Source organism: Strigops habroptila, chromosome 4 (assembly GCF_004027225.2).
Source record: "Strigops habroptila isolate Jane chromosome 4, bStrHab1.2.pri, whole genome shotgun sequence".
Lineage (NCBI taxonomy): Eukaryota > Metazoa > Chordata > Aves > Psittaciformes > Psittacidae > Strigops > Strigops habroptila.
This window is the reverse complement of record NC_046358.1, coordinates 6,427,082-6,446,694: the sequence shown is the minus strand read 5'-3', so window position 1 is coordinate 6,446,694 and position 19,613 is coordinate 6,427,082. Positions and strand designations below refer to the sequence as shown.

The 19,613-nt window shown below is 40.4% G+C and overlaps 1 protein-coding gene across 13 annotated transcripts in view; it reads right to left on the bottom strand.

Moving 5' to 3' along the window:
* Positions 1-470: 470 nt before the first annotated feature.
* PHF21A (PHD finger protein 21A) overlaps positions 471-19,613 on the bottom strand; it is a 130,110-nt gene continuing 110,967 nt past the window's right edge. For 8 of the 13 annotated variants that reach the window (XM_030482163.1, XM_030482165.1, XM_030482162.1 and 5 more), the window contains 9 exons: positions 18,719-18,817; positions 17,833-17,884; positions 16,977-17,056; positions 16,433-16,493; positions 13,830-13,993; positions 7,115-7,270; positions 5,480-5,555; positions 5,045-5,148; positions 1,690-3,164 (listed from right to left, as the gene is read on the bottom strand). In XM_030482163.1, coding sequence (XP_030338023.1) covers positions 2,910-3,164; positions 5,045-5,148; positions 5,480-5,555; positions 7,115-7,270; positions 13,830-13,993; positions 16,433-16,493; positions 16,977-17,056; positions 17,833-17,884; positions 18,719-18,817 — 1,047 coding nt within the window. In that variant the 3' untranslated portion in view covers positions 1,690-2,909. Of the gene's footprint in view, positions 3,165-5,044; positions 5,149-5,479; positions 5,556-7,114; positions 7,271-13,829; positions 13,994-14,070; positions 14,094-16,432; positions 16,494-16,976; positions 17,057-17,832; positions 17,885-18,718; positions 18,818-19,613 lie in introns of all 13 variants that reach the window. The other 5 variants (XM_030482168.1, XM_030482169.1, XM_030482166.1 and 2 more) reach the window with 2 other exon arrangements.

Here is a 19,613-nt window from a genome sequence, read left to right as displayed (position 1 = left end):
TACATATGAATTTTGCTTCTATCCCCTCTTGAACTGGCAAATAAAACAGAAGGACTTTCAAGTCTCCAGGCATAGCTGCTACCCCCAAATAGTGCAAGTGCTTCCAAGTGAGCTCAGAAGGTAACACCTGAAATAAGAACATGAGAACCATGAAGACTCAGTGCACCTATCCCTAGAGACTGTCTCTTACCAGGAACATACTCGATGCTTCAGAAAATGATGTTAAGAGGTACCCAAGTGACCAACTACAGAGAACAACCTGGCCAAACAGGCAGTTTCTCCTGTATCTGGCCATTAGTCGCTGGCTTCCTAAAGAAAGAAGGCTCACATTCAGTTTGGTTTTTCTCTTCATGCCTTGAAATGATCAGCCCTTTGTTTCAATGCTATGGGTTGCTGGCCCAGTGCTGCCCTATGGTAATGCCCCCCCACTGGTAACTGAGTTGATGCAAGGCCATTTTTAGTTTGATCAGTTTTGACATCGTCTGCCTGTCTCCCTGCCACTCAAGCTAACTTTGCCTTCCAGCTCTGCCAGCTCCAGAACAGAACTCAAACATCAAAAGACAGAGTCAAGGTTATCACAAGCTCAGCTGAGAAGTGCTCGTAAGAGTCACTTTCCCAACTACAGACAAATGTGAGAACTCGGGATATCAGTTCTGAGCTCAGAGCTGAAAATAGCACACACTCCTACAGGAGGAATAACAGTCCTTAAGGAGCAGAAGGGCATCCTAAAGGAGAGTGAAGAAAACGGCTCCAAGGATCCCACAGAAGCATACTTGGCTGTGGCAGTAAAGAGACTCTCTCAGGCTCTGTAGTGCCTGGAGTATTCACTCCTTCTTGCTCAGAAATGCATCCTTGAAATCCAAAGCTCTTCTATCTTCCACTAGGAACAGCCCTGCCTCGCCACCCAGCGCATGCTCTCAAGGGCACTACACCAGGGACTCACGTTGTGTCTGTAGTGGCTCAACTCTGCTCCTACTGGAAGTCAAGGGAGTTTTCCCAGTCCTTCCAGTGGAAACAGGGTTTGCCCAAGTGTTTAAATGCTGTAGTGAAACGAGGCAGCTCTGGGACACAACCCTAAGCGACCAGAACCTGCACTCTAAACTGAGACAGAGCCCACAATAACAGGGAGCACAAGGCAAGCTCTTGCTATCCAGAGTGAAAAGATTATACGTAAGAGATGAACTTAAACAACAGGATGTGACAGAAGGTGATTTCAGTCCAACCAACTTGCTGTCTTTCATTCTCAAGCTCTGATCAGTCCGTATCACAGAACTATAAAAGCCTTACCCGAGCACACTACCAAATGCTTTTCTCTGGGTTACAAACACAGGAAAGAATGGGGGAGATATGGCAACAGCAGAGACAAGCCTGACAGATCCTCCAGGTGGGGTGAGATCCAGCACTGCAGGATCGGATCCTCTTTAGAGTTTAGCCAGTGGCACGTATGGTATAAGCTATGGAAACTGTCCCATTGGATTTTAAAACACAAACACAGCAGAATGTCATCATAAAGAAGCAAAGTCTGTGTTAAAAAATTCTAAGGACACAGCATTTTCTCCAGTTCTGACACCTTTTTAATAGAAATCACTTGTTTAGGAAACAAATAGCACTTTTCGTAGGTTTTTTTTTTTTTTACAATGTTTCTTACCTTGATCTTATTTGAAGTAACACTAGGAAGACCTCAATAGCTTTTATTTTCCTTTTTAATTTAAAAAAGTTGTTTGTTTTTTTTTTTCCCCCAGATACAAAGATTTTGCCCTTGCATAAAAAAACAGTGCCCAAAACGATGACACAAGGACTCACAAAGACTCACTGTATCTCACTGACACTATTACTTCTAATCTATACCATGCAAGGTCCCATCTACCTCTTTAATTAGACTGTCAGCCTGAAAAACAGCTTTTCTATTCCTTATTTAGTTCTTGTTACCAAAAGAAGAGAAAGGAAGTGAAAGAAAAGGACATTTCTCTGTTCAGTTCACACATCTGGGTCATGTGCTACTTTGTTCAGGATACCTTTGTTGTTTATAAATATAGAAAAGGGTTGGAATCTCATTTTCAAGTAATCGATGCACATTTTCTCTTGGGACACCTCCGTCCAATGCTCCAAGCTGACCCTGGATTCTGGCCCTCTTGTCTTCCCATTCCCAACATAGGCTTTCTGGATGAGTGTGAGGACCCAAACCAATTCTGCAAAGCGTGTCTTGTTGTTTAATGTGATGAAATAGGATTAACCCAAAGCTGTTGGGACAGTAGATCCTCAGCCTGTACATGTGCTGGTTACTAAGTGAAAAGTCCATCTCCTTTCCTTTTGTATATCTCCTGTCTAAACAATAGTAAATACTGCTTATTTGATAGACTTGTCCCTTCTGGGCACTGGGATTTGATAATTTATATTTCTGGTTTTTTTTGGTTTAATAGTACTGAGAGTTTAGAAACAGGAAAAGCCCACAGGCTCTTTGGATTTGTTTTTGTTTTCCCCTAGCTAAACAAACTGTTCTGCAAATAAGGATTTGAAACCTGCTCTCCTCCCTCATCCCTGCTCCTCACCCCGAACAAAAATAAAACAAACCTATAGTGGCTGTGGAGGCTGCTGCAGGCACACACTGGTGTAAAATATAGAGAGAGTAAATATATTATTTCACTTGGCATGGTGCTGGCAAAGAACCCCCAGCTGGCACTATTCATGTAACATGATCCAAACTTTGCATGTACACACAGAATAAGAAGGATCAATTGGCAAACTCCGGTGCCGCCTGGCACAAGCATCTTCACGCTCTCTCTGGAACCAAAGAACTAAAGAATTCTGCACTTTCCAGAAGAAATCCAGTTTTGCTTTACTAGAGTTTTCGTTATTTTGCTCTTCCTCCTCGCCGCCACCTCCCTTGGCTCCTTCTTAACTTCACTGTGTTATTTAGTCTCATCGCCCTTGTTACAGTTCACCATGCAGCTCTGGGAAGGGGAGGGGGCTAAGGTGGAGGTGGCAGCATTAGTATTGTTAGTGGAGTCCATGCCGTTGGAGATGGCTACTGAATTGACCTCAGAGTTTATGGGTTTTGAAAGGTCGATGCCTTGGATGAGGCGGATCAGCTGTTTTACCTTCTCCAAGGAGCTGTGCATCTCCTTTTGTTTTGCAAGGATGGTATTCTTCATTTCCATGCATTTCTGCAGTGAGACAGAAAAGCAGTAATAAGTTCAAGCTTATGAACAAAAGAAGGCAAAAGAAGGAATATGAGATTCAAAGATCTAAATCCTAAGTACAGAGAAAAGGCTGCAGCTACACTTCCACTTTCCCAGCCCAGAAGAAAAAGAATCTTAGGGCTGTGTTCACAAGAGAATTGATATTTGCAGGCTGCTGTCACCTGGTATGGCCCCCTTTCATCCCAAGGTGTTCTGCAAATGAACACAGACAGCTCCATCCTTTTGTGTTCCTTCTGAAGGGAAACTTCCAATTATATGTTCTTATTATTTTTTTCTATTAGTATTACATTGCTGAAATTTCTTTAGCTCAGATCTGCAAACTCAGGCATCCTACTGCAGCTGACTGCTGACAGTGTGTGTGCATGCTGCTAATGGATACAGCCTTCGCTTTCACATGCATTTTAGCAGGAACATCACTTCCTCCTCTCAACAAATAAAGGGGCACTTGAAAAGAAAAACAAGCCCTTCCTCACTTGAAAACCTTATTTTGTGGCCACTTCTTTCTCTTAGAAGGGGTAGTAACCTAGCCAGCTTATCAGTGACGAGCCAGGGTAAGGTAACTTTTAAAAAAGCCCACAAATGATGTTTCAAGGGTGAAAAACTGCTTATATCTGAATTTGAAACTCTCACGAAGGAGGAGATGGTAGCTATGTCTGTAACATTCAGGTTCTTACATAAAGATGGCAACCTTCCTGCATTTTTTAAACCTCTTCATGCTGATCTCCAGACCCTGTTGGTTTCAGCTTTACTATTTTCACCCACAGCTCATGGCTTCATAAAAACACCACAAAATGTAGAACTAATGTGTCTTTTTTGGACAGTTCCAGTGAAAGTATAACCAATTGACTTGATCATAGAAAATAAACCACTCTCCTTATCTATTGTCAATCCCTCATGTTAAGGGCTTGCATCTGCCTGGGTACATCACTGAGAAACAGTGTTGGTGCTCTAGAGCTGCTCAGGTTATGTCCAGCCACTGCTAACCAGAAGATGACAATCTCCAGAACTTCTACCCAACACCTCTCACCACTTTTTTGCTCATGGTAATTTTATTTGTATCCTCAGCATTTATAACGGGTATATAAACATGGGACACTTACTTTTGTTCTAATAGGTAAAGACAGGCAGACCAGCAAGTGCATCTGTATTTAAAAAGTCTCTACTTATGCATCCAGCCTTACGGATGCTGCCACATGAGAGACTGAAATGAATGGCTCCAACTTTACACTGGCAACTCAAGAGGTTGATTTGCATATTAAGGTGAGAAGAGAGAGCGATTTAAGATGTATACTCCAACTACTGTGATAAACTAAGGTGGAAACTACAACTTCTGGTTCAAATATGACATTATCTAGTAAATATTATGCAGAGGCATGCACAGTGTCCAGCTGCTGACTGCCAAGGCAACATGTCAAGAGCCTGAGAGTCAGTCATGAGGAAATGGTCACCTCTGTATTAGCAAGGTCTGGAAAGCACACACCAAGACCGTAAATCTTATTACACATCGAGGCCCAACCATTCTTATTGAACTAAGCCACTGGAGAATTTGACTTAATCTACTGCCCACACATCATAGTGCTCTGGGTCATGCTGCTGATATTATAGGTCACTGTATGTACAATATATGGTCAGCATGGATCAGGTATAAGTGCCTTAATGTAAGTGTATGTGCCTGTATTTCATTCCTGCTCCTGGAAGTCCTAAAAAGCACAGGAAAGAGCTCACTCAACTCTCAGTAAATCCAGTGGAAGACAGGTCTAGTACATGGAGTCACTCTACAGTTTTCCCTCTGCATTCTGGCACCAGAATTCAGGTGCAGAATTATTTGGGAGGGCAATACTCACCGTTATAGAATTGCTGAGCTGTTTGACCTTCTGCTCTAGTTGTTCTCTTTCCTGTTTTAAATCTGAACTCCATTTAAGTAGTTTCTGTTTTTCCTCTTCTTTTGCTGCAAAATGGAATATGAATCAGAGTATTTAAAATGTTCCTGATACAACAGTGGGTAGAGGGTCTAAACTGCTTCATGTAAAGAGGGTAATTGAAGTCAATTCAATAACTTGTGCACAACTTGAATCACCCCAAAAATTTCACTTGCATACACAAACATCATTTGTTAAGAAGGCTTAACAAATATTTAGGCTGCTATTTTCACTTTACTAGTGATTAAGGTTCTTTCCCTTCAATTTCCTTTTGTAAAGAAAGCACCATTCTATCCCATTCCTGAAATAACATCTTCCATTATTAAAAGTGAAACAAAGTGTTGTTCTCCATTTTCCTACCTGCTTTATATGCAATATATGAATGAACAATTGCTAAAGTTCCTGGCCATGGGATTGCTTCTTCCTTCTTTAGCATCTGAAAGAAAAGTATTTAGAGATTTAGCTGGTACCTCTAAGAAAGCAAAAAGGAAAAAGATGCAAAGACTGAGGATTTTCTTTTATGGCTATCATTAGCCTCAGCCCTGTTGACATGAAGCTTCGCAGACCTGTTTTGAGATTTAACAGAGGGAATTATTCACAACTGTATTGTGGCTCCCACAAAGCAGGCCTGTTTCTTACAAATGTCAGCGTTTTCTCAAATTCCCTCCATAGCCACGGATAAAGTCTACTAATGAAACTGAACAACTTAAAAGAGGGATGAAAAGATAATGTATCTGAACTCAAACTTGCCAGGAGACATGAACATTATTTCATAGTTCAGACAAATTGCTGATCTTAGGTGTTCTGGGAGAAAAGTTTCCATGGCACTGAACAGTCTCCACACCATACATTCAAACGTCACGCTTCCTGGCTAGTAAAACACGAAACCTTCCTATCTTTCCCTTCTTATCAGAATCATCTTAATAGAGTTGTCAAACCCTCTTTGTAAGGGTAAGCACCATCCTAACAAACTTTATTTTGAGAGGAAGGACACGTATTTTTAATGAGTGAATCAGAAGATAGAGGACTCGGTCACTTTACAGTGAAATTACTCAGATTTCCCCCACTAATTTTGTGGGAACCTATCGCAGAAATATGAAGAGGAGGGATAAGGTGAGAGCAGGCAAGAGCAGGAGTGGCAACACTCCCTCCTCTCTTGTAACTACTGACCAAGTCACTTGAGTTTTGCGATTTCATGCTGCTGAACAGCAGGTCAGGCTGTTTTCTTACACTACCATCTGGCTAACTGAAGGTCACATGAGTGATGAAGCAATATGCTCTATTAGACAGAACACCAACAGCTTCAGGCTGCTGATTATCAGCAATCCTTTGCAACTTCTGCAGCTCCACTTAAGGGTTAGGAGTATAATAGTTTACTTCTCTGTCTTGCAATCTCAATGCAATTATAAACAGAAGGTTAAAATATAATCTGTTCACTTCAACTGTGTACTTTCAGCGAGGGAGCTGGAAGGAAGAACCACCAAACTGTTCATATATCCTCATTATACTGATGCTGGATGATATTATCAAAGACATCACTGAAGACAACCTCTCTAATATTTGATTTATATAAGCAAACAGGGGCTTGTATTTGCTCTATCTACTGAGGTAGGATGATACAAATGTTTTGTTTATTTGTCCAGAAGAATATACTAACAACTTTTGAAGAAACAACAAGCTTCACATGAACAGCAACAATTCTATGGACCATAGAGGACCTTCCCCAAAAGTTTGCATGCTTTAGGCCAGAAAAAACACGAGTAACATATAAAGACCCCAAATCTGGGAGCAAGACCAAAGAGTTTTGTATTTACATGCATTCCAAGAGAGGTAATTTGATGAAATTCACACAAGCCTTATTACAGATCAAATTGATCTGCCCAGTGTCAGGCTGTCCTGATCTAAGTAAGCCAAGTGATCTCCTTATTTTCTTTAACACCCCAAAATCTTTAGAGTGCATTGTATATAACTCTCCCTTTGTCTGTCAAACAATACCTGGTCTTGACATTTGGGACAGATCCACATGCCCTTGGGAATGGTTTTCAGAGGTGGGTCCAGACAGTCCAGGTGATAAACACGTGAACATGTATCACACATCAGCAACTGCCCGCTTTTTCTGCAAACACTGCAGAAATCCTCATGGATATCGCCCTGTGAAATTGAGGGGAAAGGGTGTGGGGGAGAGAAAGAGACAGAAAGCAAAAAATGAACTTTCACCTTTGACATCTACAACCCAGTTGAATGCAAAGTTTACAGCACAAACTATTTCTAAGGGGATTCCAAATGGTCAAGCCCTTTTTAGGCTGTGAAACAGGAAAACCAGGCAGGATGTCAGAAACGCTGACATCTGTGCTCCCAAACACTCCCTCTGTCCTCCCAAGGCAAAATGTTACAGCAAACACTTATTACTATAGCTTCTCTTAACAGCTGCTACCCCATAGCTTTTCTTCTTTAAGATTCCCTCCTTACCCTGCCTTTTTTCTTTGCCTAAAGTGATGAGCTACCCACTTTCTTAACCCTTCTTATTTCTGGATGTAAGCCCAACTCCACTTCAGGAATGCTGATGAGGCTGTCGCTTGCCAGTAATACTATGTAAGAAACCCCAACTGAGTGACTTAAAAGAACACTGTCAAATATTTAGGTCACCTTTAAAAAACTGGAAGGAAAAGGTGTTGTGCTTGTAAATGAAAAAGAGCAGCAGGAATTATGCTCTGAGACAATTCTTTTTACTTCACTTGGGTTACCTCAACTTGCACCAAAAAAGCTGTGACTCGAAATTTTCTCATAAACTACTATAGAGTTGTTTATTTCATCACTAACAAAGGCTGAGAGCCAGGATGAAGGAATACCAAGAGAGATTTTCTAAAGAGGTTTTTAAAAGGAAGAATTGAAAACATTACTGGCAGTGTCTCTTAAAAATAATAGATTTTGTTATTACTGCATCACCCTTGGAGAGAATTTTTTTATACAGCCATTAACTTCCCAGAAAGGCAAGTCTGGTTTTTGTCACTTTTTCTTCTCTCTCTCTCCTCCTGTTACTCCCACCTCATGTTTGGAGCAGTGGTGGTGTTTCTGTTTGCTTTTCAGATATTGGAACACAGAGGCATGAAAGAAAGAGCTCAGCATGCACAGAGGAGGAGAGGGGCACCTCAGTCCTCTCCTCAGACTGCCTGTGGGCTGTCCTGGCAATATTCAAGGCTCCACTTGGTCACTGACTTTGGTTGAAGTTTCACACAGACACCAGATCTGCAAGATTGCGACCGTAAGATGTGTGTGTGAGTCAAATTGCATATATATAGAATCACTGAATCACAGAATAGTTTAGGTTTGAAGGGACCTCAAAGCTCATCCAATTCCAAACCCCTGCCACAGGCAGGGACACCTTCCACTAGAGCAGGTTGCTCCAAGCCCTTATGTCCAACCTGGCCTTGAACACTGCCAGGGATGGGGCAGCCACAACTTCTGTACTCCCCCTGTATGAATTATCAACGTGTGCAAGGTTTCATTTTGCCCTGTACAGTCTTTCCACGTATGTGAATAAGTTTTATCAATTTGGAGGGATAGCAGATTTGGCTGTGCGCTTACATATTAAGATGCCAGGCAAGAAAAATGACACTAATCTCTGCTATGGATAAAATATTAAACATATTAGAAGAATGACACACAAGCAATCTGCTCAGGTTTCTACTTCCCAGCTCTATTGCTGATGAGGCCTTTCTTCAAAGGGAAGGCTATTCTTCTCTTAATTCCCAAGGTTAGCACTGATGTCATGTTTTGTAAAGGATTAATCTTCAGTGAATTTTCAGTGCCATGTTTTGGTTCCCTAACTCCCAGGGATCATTGAGAGCTGGGTTAGGGTATTACTTCATCCTCTAACACAAAAGAGTACCTCATTGTTAAATGAAGAATTAAATGAGTGACATTTCATGCCTCTTCCGAAGTGATCTGTGTATCCAGGCTGGGAAGAACTACTTTTCCTCTATCATGCATTCTGCGAGTATAAGGAAAAGGTGGCAGCAGGAGATGTTGTGTAAGCTAAAACAAAATCCTCTGCAATCTAAGGACAAAATGAAGAGGCAAATTCTGACATTTTAGAAGAAAATCCTTGTTCTAGAGAATGACGTGTTAAGGTGATTTGGTTGCCACAGACTACACGATGGCACTTGGTGAGTGGCTCAGGTGCAAAACTATTGATGTGTTGAAAACCAAACCTGTTTTGTCTAATACCCTGCAGAAGAGACTGACACAAGTGACACCTGCAGTTGCTTCTTGAGGGAATACATTTACAAATTTAGACCTGGAACCTTCTAAATTCAACTGACGGCTGCAAAAGCTGGTCAGCATGCAGTGTGGCTGAACGTGTTGAGATGACCACACACAGGCACAAAATCCACAGTCCTATTTCTGGTAATGCAAAATTCAGGGCATCTCCTCAGAATTAATAACTGGCCTTACTAAAACCCCAGCCACTGTTTCGATTCCAAAGAAATGTCCCAGGTTTTATGGGTAGTTAATAAATACATGCATAAAGGGGGGCTGGATTTGATGTTGTGACATGCACCCCACTAATCCCCATGGCAGAGGGGTTGGAACTAGATGATGTTAAGGTCCCTTCCATCCCTAACCATTCTATGATTCTATGAATCTCAGGTTCTGGACAAGCTCTGTGAAGGCTATAGGCAGCCAACTTATGCTAGAGCAGAGCTCACTGAAGCTGCTCTATCGCATGCTACAGGCTGAAGAGTCTGAAGAGTAATTTCAGAACAGAGACTGCAAAAGGTGATTTAACGTCACTTTTTGCTCTACTTCCTCTGCACCAACAGACCAGGAAAATAAATGAAAGCTTTCTGGACAGCTAACAGTTTTCTTCATTTTTATAAATGCCTAGAGCAGCAGGGCCTAGCTTTAAGCAGTAGAATTGAATAATACAGTATCAAATCAGAAGTATATCCAGTTTGTGTGCTTGAATATGTATTATCTATACTTATATGTACATTTCACTGGAACAACAAGGGAAAACTAAATATTCTGCAACAGGAATTGTTCATGACCATATAAATAAAGATGATCACAATGATGTAAGTGAATTAAGTTATGAGTAGCAATAATAATTCTGGCATTTCCTAACTTCTATGGGCTTGACTTTTCAATCTGAATGTTCTCTAGTGCTCCTCTCAATTAAAACATTGCTTTGATAGAAAAAGTTTACTAATAAAAAGGTATTCTGTGACCACAGACTTGAATCATCACTAGAATAGAGGTTTTTGCACTATTACTACTGCTAAGTAATTGACCTTCAAAGGCAATCCCTATCTTCCAGGTGAATATACCACTACTGCATGAGGGAGAATCACACATAACCAAGGGGGGAGAGGAAAGAGAAGTCCTGCTCATTACTTCCCCGGTTTTATTCCCACTTTCTACCCCTCTATCCTTATCACCAATCCAATCTCGAGTTCCTGTTTTATCCTCCCTTCAAAATTTATCCCTGTCATTCAGAGAATGACAATTGAGGAGAAAGGCAAGAAGGCTGTTCTGGGCCATGGTGCCAAGTGCTTGGCCTGATTTGTTATTTTCATAGGCTTGCTAAAGACAAAGATTACTCAAGAGCTAAACAGCAAATGTCCATTCAAAAGCCTCTGTGAATTAGACCTTCCCAGCAAATTAATGCAAAAATACTTTGAAGATGGGTAAACTGCAGTTTTCTTCTGCATCTGTGAGGAACTGCTCAACTATTTTAACTGAGACTTCTGAAATAGCCAACTTAGACATGCACTTGTCATGTTTTCATTTTTAAGTCTCCAAAAGCTGGAGGCTGTAACTACAGAAATTGTCTGTCCCATCTAGAATAAATAGATCTTTCTATATTCACATCATCTGCTAACAGTGTGCAGCCTCTTCAACATGACACAGAATGGCCTCACCACTGAAAGAAACAATCCTGCCGCCTCTATATGCCCAGACATTCATTTCTGCTCCTGCATGAGGCTGGTACAAGAACCTGTGTGTCTATAAAATTAACTGTATTAGGGCATGATCTTGGCTAAGACTAACAATTTTTAGCTATGCCAGTTCCCTTATGCAGATCACAATGAGGCCTCAGATAAATCTGTGCTGGAACAACATAGAAGACACTTAAGGGATAAGAACAGGCTGATGGTGACAGTCAGGACAGTTCTTCTCAGTGATAGCACCAGCCATAAACTGTGGCATGAGCCTTTCAGTGTATTCTGTATCTAATTAAGCTGCAAGATCCTTAAATGCCAAGACCTAATTCTCCTTTTTGTCTTCACCTCCAGCACAACTTGTACTGTTGGTGTTCAAATATACAGTCCTTTCCCAGCATTATATAGCACTTTTCCAGCCACGGATGCTAAAGGTTTTTACAAGTCTTGCTAAGTTCTCAAAACTCAGCTGGGAAAAGGAAGAATCATGCCAAATGTGTAAGTAGGGGAAGCCAAGTCACAAAAAAGGGATGTGACTGCACAAGCTTGTACAGCAATTTTATGACAACATATTAAGAGAAAGCTACCTTCCAGTTCATGATGGCAATGGGAAACTATTCCTCTATGATGAGCAAGTAAAACTTATAACATGTAATGACAGAAGATCTCATATTTACATCCTTTCCAATATTTTTGCTCTTTCTGCAGGTTCAAATTTTAATGGTCCATTTGTAATTAAAAATATTTTAATGAGCACTTTGAAATATATCTTCTACTTTTACATGTATTTTACATGGAATTCAGTATCAAATATTTCTGAAAAGTCTACCAAATTAGGCCAACTGATAGAAAATACGCACTGAATGTGACTTTGGGATAAAACTCTTTCAAAAAATTAAACCCACAAAAATGGTAGCGCTGTTGCATCTTTATAAACTACATGACTTGTCTAAACGTCAGAGATTTATATGTGATTCTAAAGGGGAAAGAGTGCTACTGTGCTACATTATAATATCCTCAAGTAACAGAGAATGTTAATTACCTGCTGTTTAATCTTTCATTGTCTCCTTTAAAAGACTTCTATTGTCATTAATTAATGACTATTAGAGCAAACCAGAGCCTAGGCCTAAATACTATCCAAATTCAGAAAATTCAGCGCATTCACAACTAGATTTGAATGTTAGAGAAATACACTATTCTTTATTTAGCTTGCTGCTATCAAGCGCTGCAGAAAACAGGGCAACAACTCATTATAGTGTTTTGATTGCTCTTGCACAGTGGGAGAAGACTCCCAAGTCAGAGATGGAAAAGACCCCCACCACATTATCCAGTCCTTCTCTTGGGGCCTATGTAAAAAATGTGCTCTCCAGCATGTTTGCCAGTTGTTTGTGCTGCTTACTCTCATCCCCAGAGCTGGAGCTGCCCAACCTTCTCCCTGAGGGGCTGTTCCACAGCCCCATTCATTTGACTGTCAAGAAAGGGTTTTTACAGTGCTATTCTGCTCTCAAAAATGACTATATAAAAGAGAACCTTTTAATTTCACATACATATTCCCTGGGTATCAGAATTGCATCTATTTATTTCAGTGACTCAGACACACTTGTACAATTTCTATTCCTGTTACCTCTGCAGAACAAATACAGTCCAAAAGAAGCTGGCTTTTATTCCCTAATGTGCGTGGCCAGCAGAGCTGGTGTCTCAGTCTGTGTATTTACAGTGGTGCAACTGCATAGATAAAAATAGAGGGAGTAGCCCATCTCTTTCTTAAAGCCCATTTCAAATGGTTTGGCCTCAGTTATATGTGATAATATGTTTAAAAAAGGGGAGAGGGGGATACGACTCTGACTCAGATTGCAGAAGGAGTTTGGAGCACTGGTATGAAGAAATATGCAATCACCTTTTTATTTTTAAACTGTGCCCACAAGCACTTTACTGGAAGTACACAACTCCAGAGAATGTGTGTGCAATGAATCCTTTCACCCATACTGAACAGCCACAATACACTTCCAGACAAACCATAGTGTCTGTCCCTCCATAATGTCATTTTGGACCTACAGAGTGACTCAGTCCAATTCTTCCCACACTAGTTTATCTTCTAAAGTTTATGACCTTTAATCTTTTACATCATGTTTTTGCAAGACACAGGAACAATGAAGTAACTGGATAGTTCTCAGCAACTTAAAAAATGTTGTGCTTTGAGTAGCAAATCTTATCTTTGAATTAACTTAAGGACACTCACTTCCTTATGAATTGTAATGATACAACCAGATTGCACTCCAGACAAATTCTGTGATCTGACCAAGGGGTGATATATTCAGCTACACCAGTACACAAGAACTGCCAAGCCAGTGCTGCTCCTGGCTGTTGTGCATGACCCAAGCAGTTTCCCTCCTTCTCTTGTTACAGAAACATCACAACTTTTGTTATTATGGTCTATAAGCAATACTTTTCATTCTCTCCTTCCCCCTTTTTCATGGATGACAGATTCAATTCAGTCCGACAAGATCTCACACACTGCACAAAGGAAATGAACTCATCTAGCATGCCTGGTGTCTCCCAATGTTTCAATCCACTGGAGGAGTTATAAATACAGGACAAGAACATAGGCGCAGGAGAAGGGAACGGTGTTAAAGGAACGCTGGCCTGTTTCACTATGCTGAATAAGGACAAATGCTGAGTGAGACTATAGAAACAAAATCTGTGACCATTTTCCTTGTGGCTGTTTCTACTGTCTAAAAGTAACCCCCTTCCCAAGAGTTACTTACGTCTGTGGAGCTGGGGCTAGGCAGGGACACAGGCTGAACAGCTGCGGGAAAGGTAAATGTGGTCTCTGTCTTTTCATTTTCGGGGGAGTCAGGATAACTGGACAGAGGGGACGTGGGGGTCAAAGCCCCGAACCCCAGCACCGTGTTGTATTTGGGTGGACGACCTACATATTAACAACAGGGAACACACAAAAAAAAAAGAAAAAAAGAAAAAAAAGAAAGGAAAAATGATCTTACATACCTTTGGCCAGTGGTCCTCATTGGCTAGCATGAAAAAGGAAATGATGTAGCACAGAGAGGAAGTTAATATAAAGGTTACAAGTGGAAGGACAGAAGCAAAGATTTAAACATTTCTTTTTTAGAAATCTTTAAGTAGATTTTGCAAGGAAAGAACACTTAAAAGATGTATTTCAGAAGGAAATAGAAATAAGCTCTGCAGAGGGTCAAAGAATCACTGCCACAAAAGCAGCGTGGGGATGCTTGCCACTCCTAGAAATGAGGCTATTCAGTTTTTAGGGGAAACATGTTGGCATCAAAGCTGGAGAGAAGCTACAATAACTACTGCTAAATCCCTTCTACTGTTATCCCACACCTCCCTATCCTTCTAGTGCCAGCATAAATCTACACAAAGGTTAAGTCCTTTATCCGAGGCCAGCACGCACCAACTCTCATTTTCCACCCCTTTTCTTAAACCCACTCACCCACGGATCAGCACTTTCTACTCTACTGCACCTTTTCTTAAATTAGGCTACCTCAAGGACAGGTCCTGTTGTCTGACGTGTAACTACTACCAGCTGTAACCTACCATTAGTCTTCCACTGTAAACCCCCGCATATTATCTATCTTTCTGATACTTTCTCAGTTCAAGTATGTTTGATTATGCACAACTCCTATGTAGTCCTTTAGACCAGCAGAAGTGCAAAATGTGTTTCTAACCACTTTCATAAAACTATGTCTGCAAAGCAGCACAGCAAAAAACCCAGTATGTAACCATCAGTTCTGCCTCCCTTCTCCAGGGTAATTTATGGACATGTAAACATAAAGGAGTTAGAATCTAGGAATAATTCCCCAGACCTTATGTTTACAGATTGTCAGTCTATACCTATTAACATGCTAAACCTTGCATTTAAGGCCTGGATATGTTCCAGAACTAAGTACGTCCTTGGAAACGGATTTCTGATAGTGATGTCCATGGCTGAAATTTCTGACATGCTCAGCACCATCTAGAATCAAACTAAAGCTCTCAAGGGCACATGCTTGCATTAGCTTTTCACCTAATACACTGCTATCCTAAATCACAAAACAAACGTATACATCCAAATCTTCTGTCAACTGAAAATGTGTGCTACTAATTTGGTGCCAATGCAAGGTACAGGCTCACAACAGGGTGTGAAGAAAAAAAAGAAAGTATAATAGCAGTCAGTATGCAAAAACAGGCTAAGAGAATATTGAGTACAAAAGCATGCAATTGTTTTCATTGATATAGTAATTGTTCACAATGATTTATAAAACAGAATTAAGAAATCATTACTAGAAGAAGGAACATTTACTTATGCACAGAGTAAATGCAAACCTCTCTCTCTCAAATCTACATCACATCATTTAAAAAAATACATTTAATGTTTTTAGAGGATGGCAGTAGAGACTGATGTCTTTTATTTAAAAACAGCAGAGCTGCACAAGTGTCAGCTTTGCCACATTGCCTGCTGGACTGAGGAGGTGTATCAAGGAGAGCATGTGTCAAATGAATATTCGACCTTGCAGCCAAAACCCAAAGATAATGGAACTGGTCAGTGTTAGGTAGGACTGTGGGGCTTTTAATCTGATTGATGACTTTTTTTTAGGCAGCAAACTCAAGAGCAGAGAATGTATTATGAGTCTTTAAGGACTGTAGAAAATCATCAATACCAGGGAAAGACTGTCATACGTGTGTGGTTGATGCCATGCGCAAAAAATGGTACATTCTCCTCTATGCTGTTCTGACTCATTTGTTTCACCATAATCTAAGCCTTAAAATTTCACGTGTTCTACAGAAGAATTTCTACCCAATAGTAGTGCACACCTATATGAAAGATCATCTCTCATTTTAGGATAAGTGGCACTCTGGTTGCAGAAAAGTGCTCTGTATAAGCACAATAGCCTTTCTTGATCAAGATAAATTCTTTTGAAGGACCCACCTCTACTCCCATTAGGGAACAAGGCTTTTGTCACACTAAGTTTCCTCTTCACAGACACTTTTTCCATAACCACCTTCTTCTTGACAGTAACAATACAATCTAGTTATTAACAAGAGGATCTTGACAGCAGCTTTATACCACTAAATGATGTTCAAACATCTCACCTTTCACTTTGCGCTATTGTCTTGGTTTTTTGGGTTGGTTTTTTTTTTTGAGAGAGAAACTGAAATGAAACCTTGAGCTGCCTAATAAAACCAGCTATGCTAATGCCTAGAAGCCATGATCTTTGTCTACCATAGAAATTTACAGTACAAAAAAGTACTAGAGGGTCCTTCTTTGTTTCGCTCTTCAAATCAACAAGAGCACTGCAAATGTAAGATGGAAGAAGAGGCATTCAACAGGAAGGCAGGTCTAAGTATACCTCACCTCTTTTACGTGTCCCAGGATGCATTGTGCTGTTCAGGTACGTGACTGCACTCTTCTTGCGCTGCAGGGAAGAATATGACAATTTATGTTGGCTACCATTTTTGGCAACGACTCTATGCAATAGCTGACGAACAGCACAGTAGTACTAGGTGAGATTACAGGCTGTTCTGTTTTCTGAAGCTGTGCTTCAGAAAGGTTAGCTTTTTTACACTGCTTCTGACATCTGGATTGCTTCAGGCTTATACGCAAGCTGACCTAATGGTAAGAGTAACACACACTACCATTTAACATCAGCTTTACATAGGAGAAGGCAGAAAAAGAACATCCCAATGCATTCACTATTTTAAAATCTGAGGGTTATATCATTGCAATGGCCTTCTGAATTATAAATGGTAGCTTGCCTGTCTTGTTAGAACTGAGAAAACTTAGGAGGTAGTGTCCTGGTTTCAGCTGGGATAGAGTTAATTTTCTTCCCAGCAACATGGCAAAAAGACACATAAACTCAGAATGAAAATACTAGCTTCCCCCAGCAAAAAATTAATACCTCAGGCTCAAAAACTGCTCCACTGTACACTGGATTTGCTGTTGTTCTTCTTTTCCTCTCTTGTCGCTTACTTTGGATTTCTTGTAAAACAAAGCATTCAGGTTAGAAAACAATGGGTCTCTGAAATATATAAAGTCCTCAGAGTTCAGTTTGCATGTGAGGAGAGCTGTGAAGGTTTCTACAGAACACCGGTCATGCTGAATATAGGTAACTTTGGTTTACTTCTAATTTCTAAAGGTTTGAAAACTAAGAGCTGACAAGGAACACAAATACAGTGCTCAACAAAGTAATGAAATGATTGCCACCTTCTCACCAAATACTCCATGACTAAGACATTTTAAACTCATGGTCAGTGTAATTGTGGTCTAAATTCAAAAGCCTCTGGCAACATTGTTGATACTTGAGAATAAAAAACACGCAAGCCATTGTAATGTTAGGCTGTATTTCACTGTATAGGATTAAGGAATTTAAATTCTAAACCAAAGTATAACCTATTAACTCATTCATTACAGATTTACAGTCCCATAAAATTGTGAAATAAAAAATCCAGATGTGAGTTATAGTAAAATTATCCCTGGTGTAACTCTGCAGCTGCAGGGGTTGCCCAGAAACCAATGGGATTGTTACAAATCTCTTTCCTACCATCAGAGGATACACCTTCCTCCCAACCACTGATCTCTGCTGCATAAGAAACTGCTTTGTTTCAATGTAATAAGAGGAATAAAAAGGTATGCACAACAAACTAAGTTAGACTCAGACTACAGACATCCCAAATGGACTATATACTGCAGTTAATCCAATTCAGAACGGCCAGGAAACAGGGAGTTCAAGAACCAACTTCAGACATTTTCCCTACCTTCCAGATGGTCATGAGTAACTAGTCCCAGAGACACCATGAAGGCAAGTTTCTGTGAGGGGGGAGAAGAAAAGATTATGACAAGTCCAACCATTAGGATGAGCTATGTCACCTAGTCCCTCTAAAGTCAGTTGACAGGTATCTAAACAGCAACAATGTAATTAGGAATACTTTGTTTCTATAAATCACTGTTTATTCATATGTCAAACTGCTTCAGAAAGGACAGACAACAGTCCTATTTTCTAGATGGGAACCTAGGCTGAGATACAGGGAAATGCCAATAGGTCATGATCACCGTGTTGGCAGAGCTGGGAACAAGAAAGCTGGTCCTTTACTTCATGCTCACACAGTAGTCTGAGTCCATCTACAAAACCAAATGTAGTACAGCACTTAGCTGTAATCCATTCCAAAGCCCTGCATTCTGGAAAGGCTTTAAGAAACAGCCATTCTGGCCACTCTTTCCCCCCAAAACAACGGGATCCAAACTAGAATAAAACCCAGGCAGAACGAGAACATACATGACTCTTTCCGTCTTGCTCACCAAAGCAGAAGCATTTTATAAAGCAAAACAAACACATTTCAGCAGCATTAAAAATAACTCCAGAAGTCTAAAATCTCGAGGAATAGAAATCAACACTTTAAACTAAGCCTCCTGGTTGAAGGAAGTACCAGAAGTCAAATGCATTCCAGGACTGAAAAATGCAACACATTACATATGTATTTAGATTTCTTAGTCTGCAGCCTTATCAATTACTGCTGTCCAACAGGAATGTATGGAATGTTGAAGTTAAGGAGTCTTGAGGGAACAGAGGGGGAAAAATGTTTTCTGAAGGACAGAGTGTTTCCTTTATTTTCTTAAAAGAAAGCTCTGGGTGTGTTCTGATACCTGTGGATTTTCTTCTCGTTTTGGCTTCGGTGCAGCAGGTGGAGTAACTGTACGACTTTCTGTTTGCTTCTCTTCTGCTTCCACATGTGGTTTAATAGTCTGAAAAGAAAGTGTTTATCTCATTCAGTGATAAAAATGACTTCTTTGACTAGTAAAGAAAAACAAATACTTTTGCAGACAGAGGAGAAAATCAGTTTAAAGCTGGTGGTGTACTAACAAAGACTTAACTGAAGAACCTGACGTGAGAGGAATGTTAAATAAGGTGTTTTCTTTCAACACGGGATAAAACACCCTTCCCTAGACTCATGCAGCCAGACAAGCAATAAAAGTCATCTTAAGAGTTAACTCCACTACTATATAGTATGGAAAACTACCAAACACTTGCAGAGGAATCATCCCATGGAAGACTCCTAGGTAGAAACCATTCTGCATGGCACATGCATTTGCTAGTTCTCACTCCTCAGTCTTCGTATTTCATAGAGTTATGAATGGCTCCAAACCTCGCTCTCTGACTCCTACGATCTCAGATGTTTCTGAAGCTTTTTTCTTTTCTGAAGTCTGCAATGGTATCACCAACCCTGCATGACAATCAATCCTCAGCCCACGGCACAGCTGCTGAGGCTGCAAACTGAGTGAGGTAAGCTACAAACTTTTCTCCTTTAGGATATGGAGAAAATATAAAGGAAAAACTGATGTATTATTAAGCCACCACCGTTCTTCTGTATGTTTTTCAACAGTTGAATTGCCAGTAATTATTTGAAGAGCAAATGAATATTGCTGACATCAAAAGGAATAGGCATCAAAAGTACAGTACTGTAGAAGTACAACTTTAGATCACAGAAAAAGGGCACACATTGCCGAGTGACTTGTGGAACAGCCTGGGGGTATGCAAGAA